Source organism: Chaetura pelagica, unplaced genomic scaffold (assembly GCF_000747805.2).
Source record: "Chaetura pelagica isolate M959 unplaced genomic scaffold, ChaPel_1.0 scaffold363, whole genome shotgun sequence".
NCBI lineage: Eukaryota > Metazoa > Chordata > Aves > Apodiformes > Apodidae > Chaetura > Chaetura pelagica.
Genome location: NW_009952720.1, coordinates 832957 through 844355, shown reverse-complemented (window position 1 = coordinate 844355; position 11399 = coordinate 832957). Strand labels below are relative to the sequence as shown.

At 38.1% G+C, this 11399-nt stretch overlaps 1 protein-coding gene across 1 annotated transcript in view; it reads left to right on the top strand.

The window, feature by feature from the left end:
* The first annotated feature begins 274 nt into the window (after positions 1–274).
* The window catches only part of CEP350 (centrosomal protein 350kDa), a 59349-nt gene continuing 48224 nt past the window's right edge, over positions 275–11399 (top strand). Inside the window, 7 exon segments of the mRNA XM_009994669.1 lie at positions 275–347; positions 1973–2016; positions 2968–3082; positions 3690–3858; positions 6123–6742; positions 7282–7392; positions 11057–11170. Of these exon segments, the coding sequence (XP_009992971.1) occupies positions 275–347; positions 1973–2016; positions 2968–3082; positions 3690–3858; positions 6123–6742; positions 7282–7392; positions 11057–11170 (1246 nt within the window).

The following is an 11399-nucleotide window of genomic DNA, read 5'->3' as shown; positions in this document are numbered from 1 at the left end:
ACTTTTATTTGTAACAAATATGAACAAAAGCAAATCCCACTTTATGCACAGAATTAACATGGTTTCTGAGAAACTGCAAGCTGTAAACACATTTGTGATTTGGTTCTGGTTTCCTGATCTTGTTCATTCTGTGAATTTGAAATAATCATATGAGGTCAACATTTATCACAGTGACCAAGTCTATGTTCCCTTTAGCATGAGATACATTTGTTCTTACTTTATACTTCTTTGATTCTTACTTGACTTTTTTTTTTGTTTTAGATAAGTTAACACAATGTGGAGCAACAATTCAAATGAGGTGCCTCTACAAAATCCAAGGCAAAACCAAAGCAAGGATTCTACCAGAGGTATGGATTGTGTCTGTTTTATTGCCTTGTTTTGGAAGCTGTTTTATCACAAGATGTTTGAAACTTTAGGGAGCTTTTATAGAAGCCTTCTCCTGCCTCTGTTTGGAAGTGAAGACCGTGTGTTCCATGTCTTCCTTTTTGCAGAGATAGCAGTTTCATACTCTGATCTGCAGAGTATTTGCTGATCTGCATTAGGAATTGCCAGCCTGTGATATGGTTGCCAAGATGGCACAGAGACAGATTTTTTTGAGGAGGAGCAGTGCAGGAACAGAAACTGGAAACTAGGCTCTTGAAAGAAGTGAACTGCCTGAGAGGCAGTTGCTCCCAACTCCTGCTTGGTTCCAAAGTGTTGAAAAGCTAAAGACACTTGAATAGCAGCAGTACATCACCACTAAGATGACTTGGAGCACTTTTGTCTCCCTGAGCTGGAGAAATCCTGTTAACTTTGTACTGTTATGATTGCTCTGTGATTTAGGAAAGGAGGGGGCAAAACAAATAGTAATTACAGTACATCCCTGAGAGGAAGAAAGTTCCAGTCTGTAGAGCAGCTGAGTCGCATGTTAAGTCTGTGGATCAAGATCAGTCTTATGATTTCCACTATGATAAAACAGGATTCCAGAAGTTATTTGCAAAGCAGAGACAGATTATTATTTTATCTGTAACATTATTGCTGATTGTTTCCTGGGATGTGTTCATGTTCTTTTAAAATTATGTACCTTGTGAAACTGAGGTGTTCTGTAAACATGAAGCACCATTTCTTGAAGTCGAAGCAAAGTTGTTTCTGTGCTACTTTGTTAACCCTCTCCCTTTCTCTAGTTGCATCTTACCTGAAATGAATCTGGCAGCTGTTTTATTAGAAGGAAAATAGTACTTTTTAAAATGTTTTTCTAATGCTATTACTCTCCAAGGTTCTGACGCACGTGAAGGTTTTGGATGTTGTATAAACCATTAGATTAGAGAAAATAATTAGAAACCAAAAGAAGAGGGGGACTAATGCAGTAAATATTTTTAGAGGAAAATACCACTACATCCTACTGATCTGGATTGCACATAGAGCACGTGCTGTCTGTTCAGATTAGAAGGCTGATGTTGATAAGTGCCTACTGCTTGCTCCTTGCAAACATTGCTTCAATTTTGTTTGTAGGATTTAGAGTTCAAAAAGATTACTTTTCAAAATTCATGTGTTCATGGCTTGTTTTTTGAGTAGAGTCTTGCAGTGACCATGTATTCATGCTTAGTTTACTGAAGAAGAAAATGGACAAGTAAAAAGGAGTAGTTAAACTATAGCTTAATGGAAAAATGTAAGATATTTGTGTTGGAGTAGATAACCAGCTTTATTTTATCTCCTGAACATCTTCTATAATGTGTGGTAGATTTTATTTCAAGTGTAATAATGCATTCAATCTAACTTAGTGAACTCATTGAATTTCACCTTAAATACCTTATTGCTGTGTTAAGAAGAGTGTTGACTGATAACAACCTCTCATGGAGGAGACTTACAAGCTGAAATTGAGTCATAAAAAGGACTTGATTAGTGAGCCCATGAAAATTGTTTTGAAGCAACATTTTATTTTATTGTTTTCCATGTACTAATGAGAATTTTATTTCTATTTCTGCCCTGTAAGATCTAAATGCAGTATGGGCTACATTTTCTCAGACTAAGGCTGCTGTAAGTACTGATATTTTCTTTTTTTTTCTTTTTTTTCTTTTTTTTTTCCCCTGCTCCTTTTCAAATCAGTTAATGGCTACAAAAGCTTTAACCAAAGTATTGTTTTGCTCAGTGGTTTTCTGTAAAACAAGTTGAAAATAGGGCAAGCAGTTGGATTAGGTCCACATTTTGAATACTGTTGGATCTTGGAAAAAGTTTTCCACATGCAGTGGAAGAAATTTTTGCCACAGCAAGCTTAGTTTTGAGTATAGTAAGACCTGCTAAGTCTTGAGTGTAATATCACCTTTCTAATTAAGAAAGCGGTCACTTATTATTGAGAAAACTTGAAAAAATAGCTCTTCCCTCTTTACTCAAACCAGTCAGAAACTGGGACAACACCGGTGTATTTCATAATTTTCTATCTTTGAGCCCTGGAATTGCTGTCTGGATGTGGGAACTTAAGTACATAAGACATCACACTAGTTTCTAAAACCTGGCTTTAGTGAAGACAAGCAGCTTTTTTTTTCAGAGAGTTCAGCTCTTTCCTGTAGCCTTTTCCCTCTCTTTTTTTAATAGCAGAGCACTAGTGTGAGGTTTTACATGTGTAATCTTGTGTCATGCTCCATTTTCAAAAGAGTGTTACAGAATTTATTCCAAGTGGAATTAATATTTCATTCAGGCCAAGCATTAAGATTCTGAATGGCGTGTTGTTATTTTTTTGACAACAGCCTACTTATGGAAACAAAACTATGCAACAGAACCTGATTTAGATAATCTTTTTAAACAAAACTCAATAATCTGACGTGTTTCTGGCCGTAATGCTGTACAGTTTTGTAACATCAGCCATGTGGAGTTGCTTTTGCCTGCAGTTTTATTCCTTGTGAGGAAAAATTTGTCATGTTGGGGGGAAAAAACCCTGTAGCTTAAAAATTTAATTTTTTTTTTCTAATTTGCATTGTCTTCAAATTCTAGCTACGTCATATAGAGAACAAATTGGAATTAGTTCCTACCAGCACAGCTGCATTTGCTTCTGTCATGGATGCCAAGAAGCCCTCTGCTAGCTCCAGCAGGAAGATAAGCAGAAAGGGTATGTGTTATTGAGGACAGTGTAAAGCCACTGTGTTCTGGAAATACTTGGTTTCTCCTCCCTGACCCCTGCTAGAGATTTATTCTTGAAACTCTAATTGCCCAGGAGAAAATAATGGTTTCTTCCCTTAGCTTAGGGAGGAAAGTGTGCTGTCCTAGTCACTTGGTTAGAGGGAGTGACAGGACTTTTGTGAGGGTTTTGGATGACAATTTTATGTGCCTGTGTTTACAGTGGACTGGCTGTTAATATTTTTTAATGTTAGTCAACTCTAGTATAGAATGCTAAACCTGATGCTTTTAAATTTCATCTAAGGAGTGTTTTCTTGCAAGAAACAAGCCCTACTTTTAAATACTATTTAGAGCATTCCAGTAGTGTGCCACTGGGAAAGAACGGACAGATCGACCTCTAGTGGCAGCACAGTCAACTTTCACAGATATAATTAAGATGAACCATTATCATATCTTTTAAAATCAGATCATTTTTTCACACATTTACCTCCTTGCTCCTGGTTGCTGAAATCAGCTTGTTGAAAATTGGAGGGAGCATTTTAATTGCTATTTTTGTGTTGTTAACTGCTCAGCCTCAAGAGCTTGTTTTTGCTAGAGAGATAAGTACATGGAGGATTCTTTGGTTTCTGCTTCAGCTTCCAGGTCCTCCAGCCAAAACAAATCAAGCAAGGAGAAGTCCTCACGCAGCCCTCTTCGAGCAACCACTCTTGAAAGCAATGTGAAAAAAAGCAATCGTGTGGAATTCCGTGAACCACTGCCTTCATACAGGTTAGTGCTGGGACAGCTGACTCAGAATAAGCTAATATCAGAATTAAGCTCATAGTTAGGTTTTTGACAACTCCTCAAAAACTGCTTTACTTCCTCCCCTCGCCCCTCAACACGAGCAGCGTGTGGTGTTGGACAAAAGTGTCTTCCTTTTTAAAAAAGGTTCTGAATTTATTTTCTGTTTAGTGAATGTGAGTTTAAAGTCAAATGTGTTGAAATGGGACCAGATCATCCATTTGATGCGACTGTGGCCTGATAGGTTTGATTAGATATTTCATTTCAGTAATAAGGACCAAAAAGAGTATTTCCTTACGCTTTTCCAACTTTGTTTCTTTAGTTCTTTAACACAAATTCCCAAATGTCTTACCATAAGACAGTGTAGAGAGTATCTAGTAGTAAAGATGTATTCAGTTTGTCTGAGAAACCCAAATAAGAGCAGCTGTATCACAGGAGAAAAAGTAGCTCGGAATGTTGCAGGTCATAGAACCCAAAGGGGGGGGGGGGAGGGTGAAGAATCAAGGAAACTACGGAAAGCTTGTTTTTCCTAGCCTATGTTAAGTACTGTAGTGAATATAAGATGCTTCAAAAGCTTTCAAAAAGAAAGAGAATCTGCAGCAGAAATAAACTAGTTATAACTTGTTGTAATAACAGAGCCTAGAAGGCTTTTACTGTAACTTCTTCAATTCTTGTGTTTTATATGCGGTGTGCGTTCTTGCACGGGCCTTATCCTTGATGAATAGCTTGGTTGGGTTGATAATAGTTTTTTAGTGGATTTTAACACATACTTTGCTTTTTTTTCCCCTAAATATTCTCCCAGTGAGGTCAAATTGCTGTTGACTGATTAGAGTGGAGCTGGGACAGTGATTTGTTAGTTTGTTTTTAATTCCATTACATCTCTATTTGTAATTGTTATCCTAACATCTAAGTTTTGGTCTCTTTCTATTTCTTCTGTCAGCTGTGAGGTCCTTCTCTTTCTTTGTTGCATGGGAGGCTCACTTGGATCCGTTTTTTAATCTTGAGACAGTTTTGTTAATTGAACAGCTCTGTTGTTTACCCTATCTGAAATGTCTTGCACGCATCAGTTATTTGTTTTAAAAGCATAGTAAATTTAGCAGACTCCAGGGAAAAGAAGAAAATGAGAGCAGCTAGACTTGTGCCATTATATCTAGTTGAAAAGAATAGCTATCTCACAGTAAGATGACTGTATGGCACTGGGGGAATTAATTTGGGGATTAACATCAGAGCTGCTAGATTAACACATTACTCCTTCTCTGAGAACAGCCTGTCTTTTAAGTATGCATAGGACAACAAAAGCAGAATAATGATTGGGACAATCTGTGTGTATATTTATATATACTTTTGGTGGAAGTTTGTGCAAATTCTGTGGTTGGACTTGATGATCTTAAAGGTCTTTTCCAATCAAAACAATTATATTATTTTGTGACTAAACCACTCAACTCCTGTATTGATTGGTAATGATTCCTACACTGTACAACAGGAATGTGCTTCTAGAGAAGGAAAGGTCGACAATTTCACAAATACAGTGTTAGGACCTGACTTACATGAGTTCTTGAAGCATACTTGCTAAGTAGCTTAGGTGTCAGATTTCTACATCTTTAGCCTCTTACTGATAAAAATATTAAATGCATTTTTGTCCTGACAACACGTACCATGAGTCTGTTGAAATACAGAGTCTGTTTTTCTGTGGAAAAAAAACCTAAAAGATCCTTCATCTCTTGAATTTCTGTGTTCTTGGTAAGCTGTTGTTGCAATGCAGCCAGTTCACCAACGTTCTTGATAGGGTCTTGCCTTTTTAATGCTTAAATACAGGGTGGGGGTTTTAGTCCAATTTATTTGTTTTCTGAGCTAATGATTGTGCTGCTGAGAAGGCGTGCGTGTGGGAGTTGCTTTGTTTTAGAGAATATACATTATTTATGCTTCTATGTAAGTTTTACACTTTTTAAAATTAAAGGGTGACATTACTGCTTGCTCATTTTTCTGCATGCCCTAATTTTAGCTCCTCGATTTTATATATAGCCCTGTTCAGCTAGAGAGGGCAGAAAATTAAATATTTAACAGAAACCTCTTTCAGTTTTGTCAGACTTGCACTATTAAATGTGTGGTTATCAAACTTTAAAAGAACTCGACTTTAAAGTGGAGACAAGGTCTAGGAAGCTGTTCTTTTAGTTAATGAACATGCTGCTTGCTGGGCTGGAAGGTCCTACAGTCGTGTTTCTGCTGATGACTTTCTATTTTTCTTCTGTCAGGGACACATACAGTTCTCTGTCTTACCACAGTTCTAATCAACTTGAGGCCAAGCAGCTGCTCTCTAGTTTGGACCTCAATGAAGCAGAAGGAAAGACTGAGTTAACAGGCTGTGTGCTACATGACCAAGATGAGAGGGACCTACACAGCAGAGGTTCTGAAAGCCTGTGTTCTGCTGCTGCCGAGGAGACTGTTGTTAGGTATTTGAATGACCAACCGGCAATTGATGCCTTGCAGAACAACGAGGCGTTTCTTAAGTTTGCAATACCTCCAAGATTGGAAGAGGAAAAGACTAGTGGCTCCAGACGAGAAGAGAGTAGCATGAAAGCTCCTCAGAGTAATGCACCCCAGGAGAGTGAACTGAAGGTGTGTTCTCCTTCTGCCATGAGCACTTCTGCTGGTGCTTATAGGCTGGAAATCTACAAACAGCGGCAGCACAGTGCGAATTTGGAGAAGCTGAAGGAGAGGATTCGAGAGCAGTGGGGACATGCTGAACTGCTGGGTGGCAGAGGGCAGCACTCAGGATGTGCTGAGAAACCTGTTGTGGTCACAAACGTGGAGAATGCCGTGATTCCCAAAGTCAGGAAAGTGGCAACTGCACCTGCTGCTCCGTCATACAGAGGTATGGAGGCACAGGATCCCTCCCTGCTGGTTAAACGTGGTGAAGGAGTGGAGTTCAATTCATTGAGCAATATGTCAAAGGGTGGACATCACTCATAGCTTGTGTTTGGGCAATACAGGAGTGGATAACATGGTTTGATTACAAATACAGATGAGAAAGAAAGTAAATTCTTGCCTATTTTACGGAATTGTGGCTTCTTTTGAAATTCGACCCGTCTCTTCTTACGAACTGCTATAAAGAAGCAGCTCACTGTCTTACTGTTTGGGTTTATTTTAATTATTTATTTTTTTTATGGTCTCAGTGGTTATTAACATTGTATTGATTGGGAAAGCTTTCCATGTTTTTAATAGTGTTTTCATCCAGTCTGCTGTTCTTCAACTGTGAGCAGGTGGCAGACTGTTATATTGCTTTCTTCTAATTTAGCACTAGAAATTAAAGTAGTTCCTTTCTTACTTGGCAGTTTCTCATCCCTTCCACCCTTAAAAAGCTTCAATAGCATTTTACACAGGTATTTTAAACTCTTAATTTGTTGCTTTCAGGTTTTAATCCTGCTGAAACAAAGATTCGTGCTCCAGATGGAAAGATCTGGGATGAGGAAGAATTCCATGTTGGTCGTGAGCTCTATAGAGATACAGCACTCCATGTAACAGGTGAGACACAAGCTGAATTGATTACAGTACACAACCTTCTCCAAGAGGCAGAGAAGTTTATTTTGAACAAGTCTACCAAGTCACGGAAACAAAAAAATTGAAGACATGATTGTTAAATACATTGTACTTTTCTCCACAGAAAGAGTAACTTGTTGAACACTAAAAGGAAAAATAAAAAGCCTCTTCCCCATTCTCTGTTAAAATACTCTTAATAGAAAATTAGTACTGAAAAAAATGAAATTGTGACTTTTCTTTGAAAAAGGAATTGGAAATGCCTTCAATAGAACAATTTTTGCTTAATTTTATAACTTCTTGATACATGTGCATGTGAATGAATGCAATTTCCCATTTAAAAGGCAAAACCAAACCACCTTTTGATATCTTATCTCTAGTATCTCGTGGCAACAATTTATTTTTCCATAATAAACACTGTTAAAGTGATTCAAGCATCGTATGTTGAGGCCTGAATTCTACATCCTGCAATACAGTGTTAACAAATTGTTGGTCCCAAAGCTGGTGTGGGAATGTTGGTAGTTTATTTGGAATGTATAGGTGGTTAAAGGGAAAGTGGGGGACATCTGCTATGGAAAGTCTCTGGGAATACTTATTTGAAATGCAGTAGTTAGCCTCCTGTCAAAGGGGTATGCCTTCAAGTATGTGTGGTAGAGCTAAGGTTATGTGGCATTAGGTTGGTTTAATATCTCTGAACTTGTAGAATTTTAGTGCTTTATATCAGAATAATCCAAGTCTTTGAGTTCTTGGAGAAATTTGTGTCCTGGAAGTCTGAACACAAGGACTTTTTTTAGAGGTCTTCCCTGGATTCCCTCAGGAGTGGGAGAACAGGTAGACCAGAAGAAGGTTTTAAGAAACTTTTAAATTAATCTGGATTTTATTTTCTCTAGAAGTCTTTTACCTTCAGTATTGTAAGGCTTGGATAGGATATGGGAGGGGGACTTTGGAACTTTACACTGGTAAACTAACAGGTTGTTACCTTTGGAGTTTATTCCACATTAAGGTATAGAAGAGAATATTGAATGCTAAAAGCTTATAAAACTGCTACTCAATCCTCTTTGCTTACTGGTATTTTGAAAAACATGACGTGTTTTTCCAAAAAGGCAACACGGGAAGAAAAGGTCTAATTTAGATCATAAACTCATTTAGCAACACAATATTCTGATGCTTAAAAATATGAGCAAAGATTATTTTAAAATGCCTGGTTTTAGCTTGACAGTTACTCTTCTAAAAGACCAAAAATGTAATACATTCTTTATTTTCTCAGATGTACTGCTCCAAGACCCAATCTTTATTAATTTTTCTTTCTGAAAAACTGCAGTACCATTGGCAGCTCTTTTCTCTGGGTGGTCCAGGGTAGGATGCCCAGTGTGCTTTTTACTTGCTAGGCTGGTTACAGTGGAGCACTGTAAGATTGAATTGCTTTTAACTGACTGAGCTGGAGGATGGGGGAGAGATCTAATGAGTAAAAAGGAAGAAAATGGAAAATAAAATCCCCTAAGAACCTTTACTTTTACAGCTGAAGAGTTTGTTTATGGCATACTAAAAATAATTTTTCTCATTGATCTAAACATATTTAAGACTGGAGGAAATGTGATGAGATTATAAAGCTCTTTGGATGTTGATAGTATAATGAATGGTATGGAAATTACTAGATTCTTTCACTAGTACAGCTTGACAAGGCACTGAGGAATTTTTGTGGAATCACTGAAAGTTCAGAAAGGTTCTTTTCAATACAGTTGTTTTGCAGATACTCTATTCAGCATCAGTCTGTGTATGTAATGCCAAATCTCTGAAGACATTTCACTTCCACTAGACTTTCTTCTCATTTTGACAAGCATAATATGAGTCATTCAAGAGGTCTCCATAGAAATCCAAATTTTGGAAAAGTTTCATTGAAGAGGTCTGATGAAAAAGGCCTTTGGATCATGTACGTGTTCAGTGGACTCCTGCCTACAAAAGGAAGGAGTTGTGTGTGTCCTGGTGCCCTGCACAGAACAGCTGTTGTGGAACATGTCACCCTTCTGACCTGAAAAGATTATATTGAATCGCTGATTCCAAGTAATCAAATGCTGGTGCTGCACATCATATTTACTATAAATGTATTTTTAGGTTGTCAGATTATCTGTCCATGTGTTAATTCTGTATTAAAGTTACAGCACGTGGAGTTTTGGATGTGTGCATTCAGTTGTATCAAAACTGTTCCATGCTCTCTAGAGCTAAAATAAGCTAGAAGAGCTCTACTGTCTATTGAGTCATTGTTCTTTACTGCAACAAGATGTTTACATCTATGCTTAGACCATACAGAATATCTTTGTTTGGCAGTTAGGCTAAAGGATATTGTATGGAGCCCAAGCTTCCTCTCATTCTATCTTAAAGATGTTCAGGATTGGCCTTACTAGAGCAAAATTGCTGTAAGCAGCCTGCAGTTTCCTGGTATGAGCAAGGAACTGTTTCTCCCTGCAAGAGGAGAGGAGACAAGCTGGATTTCTGCAAATGCAGTCACTCAGGCCTCTGGTACTTCATGCATTGATTCTGTCTTCCCTGCCCTTTCCAGCCTCAAAGACAACTGGAAAATTTGTAAGGAAAGGATATTAAGGGGGAGAAAGACACTTAAAATTCCATTCCCACAGCCTTTAATATGACTGTTGTTCTGTCTCTGATACTTCCTATGGGTATTCATCAGATAGAGGTTTCAGCTGCAATTAGGGGCTGTAAATGTTAGTATTGGCATCTCAATAATTCTTCAGATCTAGCTGTGGAGGGGATTGCATCCTAGTTGTTATAGGTTGTCTGATCACATTCTTCATAGAAGGGGAACAAGAAAACAGTGGTGACAGTGGGCATGGAATTCCTTATCTACAGTTCACTTCTGGGATTAAGAAAAGAGCATCTTCAGGGCATATAAACTAACATGCTTCAACAAATCTTTGACAGTGTCCAGTGCAGACTGCTGAAACTGTGTACAGCTTGCCTGTCCTCAAGCAGTGCTTGTCTCTGCTTTGTACCTTAGGCAGCATTTTCTTTTTGTTCCTTGCCCTAATGTGAAAACAGCAAAATACAACTTTCTCTTTCCTGGCATCTCCAAAGCCTAAAACCTAATTGTGTTTTAAATGAGGGCTTAGGTGATATGGAATAGTTCTGCATCACTGGGTGAATTCTGTGACAAGTTTTGCAGAAAGTAGAGCACATGGGTTCTCTCTTTTGTGCTCCAGCATGGAGGCAATGAGTGTGCTGTCATGTGTTAATGTGGAAGTAGCAGCCCATGTGGTTCAGGAGTGAAGGAACTATGTGTTCTTGTGGAACATTAATACTGTAAAATGTAATAGCTATGGTAGAAGAGAACTAAAATTGTTCCTGTCAAACTGTCAACATTACATTTAAGATTGAAAACAAACTGTAAAGATTATAGAGTTCATTGATTGCATTCCAATATGTAGGTAAATAGCACTTGATTCAGAATCTTTGTCCTGTGAAGGTTTTAAAAAGCTGGTCTGGGAGTAATTGATCTCAGTGTATCTTCTGGGAAAGTCAGTGAATTTTATTGTGTTTCTCTGAGTTACGATTTTTCAAGGTAAACGTTGAAGCAAGTTCGTTATTGTGTGTTCTCTTCCCTATGGGATATCACTTAACAGCTTTTGTTTGTTTTTAGAGGGTTCACCAGTGAAGGCAAAACCCAGTGAGAGAAACAAAGAGAAGAAAACAAGCAAACCAGTGCGGAAAGTGCAAAAACTGACACGGTTGTCAAGTCCAGAGTCCAAACAAGGTGACTAGCTGTGTTGTAAAGGGAAGGGACGTCCTTCAGAGATTAGTTTTCTCAAGAAATGAAGAAAAACTAAAGCCTATTGCTTTCAAAGCCTTCTCAGATGTGCAACAGTGCTGCTGCTGTCTGTGCGTTTGTAGACTATGCTGCTGCATTGGTTTTGTTGTTGGTTGGCTTTGTGTGTTTTTTCTGTTTATTTAAATTTCTCTGGCTCTCCCTCCTGTGTCAGGTT